This window comes from Sinocyclocheilus anshuiensis, unplaced genomic scaffold, assembly GCF_001515605.1.
Source record: "Sinocyclocheilus anshuiensis isolate Anshui unplaced genomic scaffold, SAMN03320099.WGS_v1.1 scaffold1052, whole genome shotgun sequence".
NCBI lineage: Eukaryota > Metazoa > Chordata > Actinopteri > Cypriniformes > Cyprinidae > Sinocyclocheilus > Sinocyclocheilus anshuiensis.
In genome coordinates, this window is record NW_015549556.1 from 997,149 (window position 1) to 1,001,104 (window position 3,956).

The 3,956-nt window shown below is 37.8% G+C and overlaps 1 protein-coding gene across 1 annotated transcript in view; it reads left to right on the forward strand.

The window, feature by feature from the left end:
• The first annotated feature begins 978 nt into the window (after nt 1–978).
• Nucleotides 979–3,956, forward strand: part of LOC107656956 (nuclear receptor subfamily 4 group A member 1-like) — a 5,581-nt gene continuing 2,603 nt past the window's right edge. Inside the window, exons 1-4 of the mRNA XM_016444918.1 lie at nt 979–1,091; nt 1,871–2,180; nt 2,505–2,566; nt 3,346–3,740. Of these exons, the coding sequence (XP_016300404.1) occupies nt 1,036–1,091; nt 1,871–2,180; nt 2,505–2,566; nt 3,346–3,740 (823 nt within the window). The 5' untranslated portion in view covers nt 979–1,035. The remainder of the gene's footprint in view (nt 1,092–1,870; nt 2,181–2,504; nt 2,567–3,345; nt 3,741–3,956) is intronic.

Here is a 3,956-nt window from a genome sequence, read left to right on the forward strand (position 1 = left end):
TATTAAATTTAAAATGAAAACAGAAAATATAACAATAAAAAAACTATTCAAAATATGAATAAAAACTATAATAGTATCTCAGTGATACTAAAATGTTTACTTGAACTAATGATAAACAATACTTATACAGTATTTAATAATCTTTGCTGTTAATTTCAACATTTAATAATGCTTTTTAAAATCAAAAATTGTCAACATTAATGCACTGTGCACATTAACTAACATGAATAATAATGCAATATTGTAATTTATTAATTGCAATAAATTAATAAATGCATTGCTTATTGTTAGTTCATGTTAGCAAATGCATTAACTAATGTTACCAAATGAGACCTTATTGTAAAGTGTTATTAATTTTCTCCCTTTCCAAAACCACTTTACCATGTAAAAGAACACAACTAAAAGGTTTTACTGCAGCAGCTGAATTAGAATTAGCATTTAACTCAAATAAATAAACTTTACACTGACGTGGCCCAAAAATCAATCAATGAAACCGAGTGATATATGACTGGACTAAAACTAGCAGAGATCCTGTAGTTCCAGTACAAATAACTCAAATTGGAGACTGTTTTGAGCGTCAACATCGGAGGCAGCAACAAGGAAATGAAGCAGACTGGATGCGGCGGGAGTGGTTTGTTGGTGTTCACAGCCAACTGCAGATAAGGAATATCTTTATATGTATTTACATACAACAAAGGGTCTCGGTCACTCTGGAAAAATGGATTAAAAATGGGGAAAATGGACAAATTTTGTAAAAATGATGAAAAAGCATCTCTGCACAGGTTCATCGTGTATTAAAAGCCCATTAGCAAACTTTCTGTAATTACGGTGCTTTATGAGACAACTGGCCTTGATGAAGTGATTTGCAGTTGAGCTGTCAGTTATGAGAGCCCATCAGGGTTTTAATCAGCATGCATCTGGATTAGACGCCCGGCCCGCCCACCGCAGCGCATCACTTACATAAACCTGCAGCTCAGCGTGCTCCTCCCTTCATCTCAGACATTTCTCACGCACAATCCCTGGGGAACTGCAGTGATGGACCTGAAGAAGTTTTGCCTGAGTGACAACTTCCAGTTTCTAAACCAGCACAAGTAAGCAGGACTATTACGCTTCCTAAGTTAAATGTCTTTTTATACATTAATCTTATACCTAAACTCTGTAGAAAGTGTTCTCTTGTCATATGTGTTATATGGCACGGTTTCAGCTCAAAGTTTTCATTTGTAATTACATTGAGAGAGTTTTTAAATAGCAAAATGAACTTTTGGTGTAAGTTTTGCAACTCTTTGATTTGACTAAAAATGCCAGTAGTTGAGTTTCATTTTCAAGTTTTAATGGACTGAAACGTTTGTGGTGTGTAATATGGTGACACAAGACTGTTTGAAGATTGCATGTCATTGCAAATATGTAAATAATGCTTTACTTTTCATTATATATCATACATAAATATGCAGTACAGTATTTAATCACTATGCAATGCTTACGAAATTCTTAAAAAAACAATCTTTAAAAATATTGTTTCTAATCTTACTGGCATGATGTTTTTAAGATGTGCAATAATTGACTTTCAAGGATTTTGTGATAGTTTTGCATAATTCAGTTTTCTATAGTAGCCTACTACATGGCCTAATAACTTCAATAGTCTGACAAGTAATTCATTAATAACCTAAAATCCATTGATAAATATTGTGTTGCTTAACTACGTTGAAAAATGAATATGTTACATAGCCTACTGTAGCCTATATCACATTAACGATCTGTTAAAAAGTCATGATTATGAATGACTACACTTTAAACCTCTTTAGCCTAGATAAGTGTAAATGTAGTTGTAAGGCAAACTAACACTTTTTAACCTCGCTCCACCTCATATCAGTCTTTTGGATGCGTCCACCTCTGATGACCCTCCGTCCCCGACCGATGCGCCGCTCAAAGCCGCCCCGCTGAGCCCCTCGTTCGGCCTGGACAGCAGCGCGACCCCCTTCAGCCCCGGCAGCGCGTCGGACAGCAGCGGCTACAGCGTTTTCTCCGGGAACCCGTCTCTGAACCCGGACTCCCCCGTCAGCTCCAGCTCCAGCTCCAGCAGCAGCGCTGCGGCTCTCTTCCAGCCCGTCGGTCACACGGAGTCCCTGCTCGGCTGCGACTACATCGCGTCCCTGAACCCCGGGCCCAAGCGCCTGTGCCTGGTGTGCGGATATAGTGCAATAATGTTTCTCTCTTTTTACTTATAAATATTTAATTTTAATTAGCCTAAACATATTAATTATGAAGTCATCAAATTTGCTCATGATAATGTTGTGACACCAACATTATACATTTTCATATTTAAATGGATTACTGATTTTCACAGCATGTATCATGTTAATTAATGACTTAATAACGATAATTAGTGTTCAAGTGTGTGTTAGAGTGGTTTATGGTGTATTTTTAAAGCAGCTGTGCTGTTAACGAATGTAATGATCAATATGACATGAGTACACTATCTGTCTGACGTTGATTTGTGTGTGAAGACTCAGTGTGCTGCTGTTTTAATCATTCTGAGTGACAACTTCCAGTTTCTAAACCAGCACAAGTAAGCAGGACTATTACGCTTCCTAAGTTAAATGTCTTTTTATACATTAATCTTATACCTAAACTCTGTAGAAAGTGTTCTCTTGTCATATGTGTTATATGGCACGGTTTCAGCTCAAAGTTTTCATTTGTAATTACATTGAGAGAGTTTTTAAATAGCAAAATGAACTTTTGGTGTAAGTTTTGCAACTCTTTGATTTGACTAAAAATGCCAGTAGTTGAGTTTCATTTTCAAGTTTTAATGGACTGAAACGTTTGTGGTGTGTAATATGGTGACACAAGACTGTTTGAAGATTGCATGTCATTGCAAATATGTAAATAATGCTTTACTTTTCATTATATATCATACATAAATATGCAGTACAGTATTTAATCACTATGCAATGCTTACGAAATTCTTAAAAAAACAATCTTTAAAAATATTGTTTCTAATCTTACTGGCATGATGTTTTTAAGATGTGCAATAATTGACTTTCAAGGATTTTGTGATAGTTTTGCATAATTCAGTTTTCTATAGTAGCCTACTACATGGCCTAATAACTTCAATAGTCTGACAAGTAATTCATTAATAACCTAAAATCCATTGATAAATATTGTGTTGCTTAACTACGTTGAAAAATGAATATGTTACATAGCCTACTGTAGCCTATATCACATTAACGATCTGTTAAAAAGTCATGATTATGAATGACTACACTTTAAACCTCTTTAGCCTAGATAAGTGTAAATGTAGTTGTAAGGCAAACTAACACTTTTTAACCTCGCTCCACCTCATATCAGTCTTTTGGATGCGTCCACCTCTGATGACCCTCCGTCCCCGACCGATGCGCCGCTCAAAGCCGCCCCGCTGAGCCCCTCGTTCGGCCTGGACAGCAGCGCGACCCCCTTCAGCCCCGGCAGCGCGTCGGACAGCAGCGGCTACAGCGTTTTCTCCGGGAACCCGTCTCTGAACCCGGACTCCCCCGTCAGCTCCAGCTCCAGCTCCAGCAGCAGCGCTGCGGCTCTCTTCCAGCCCGTCGGTCACACGGAGTCCCTGCTCGGCTGCGACTACATCGCGTCCCTGAACCCCGGGCCCAAGCGCCTGTGCCTGGTGTGCGGAGACTTCGCGTCCGGCTATCACTACGGCGTCGCGTCGTGTGAGGCGTGCAAGGCTTTCTTCAAAAGAACCATTCAGGGTAACGACCGCAGCCACAAAACATAATTACTATGTTCATAGGACTTTCAATGGAAGTTAGTATGAACTTAAATAAGTAAAAAAAAAAAAAAGTTGATATTTTATGTATTTATTTATTTATTAAGCCCATTATTGCATATGGACTTACTAATGAAAGCTAGAAAGTTATATATCACTAATATATATATATATATATATATATATATATATAAAGCAT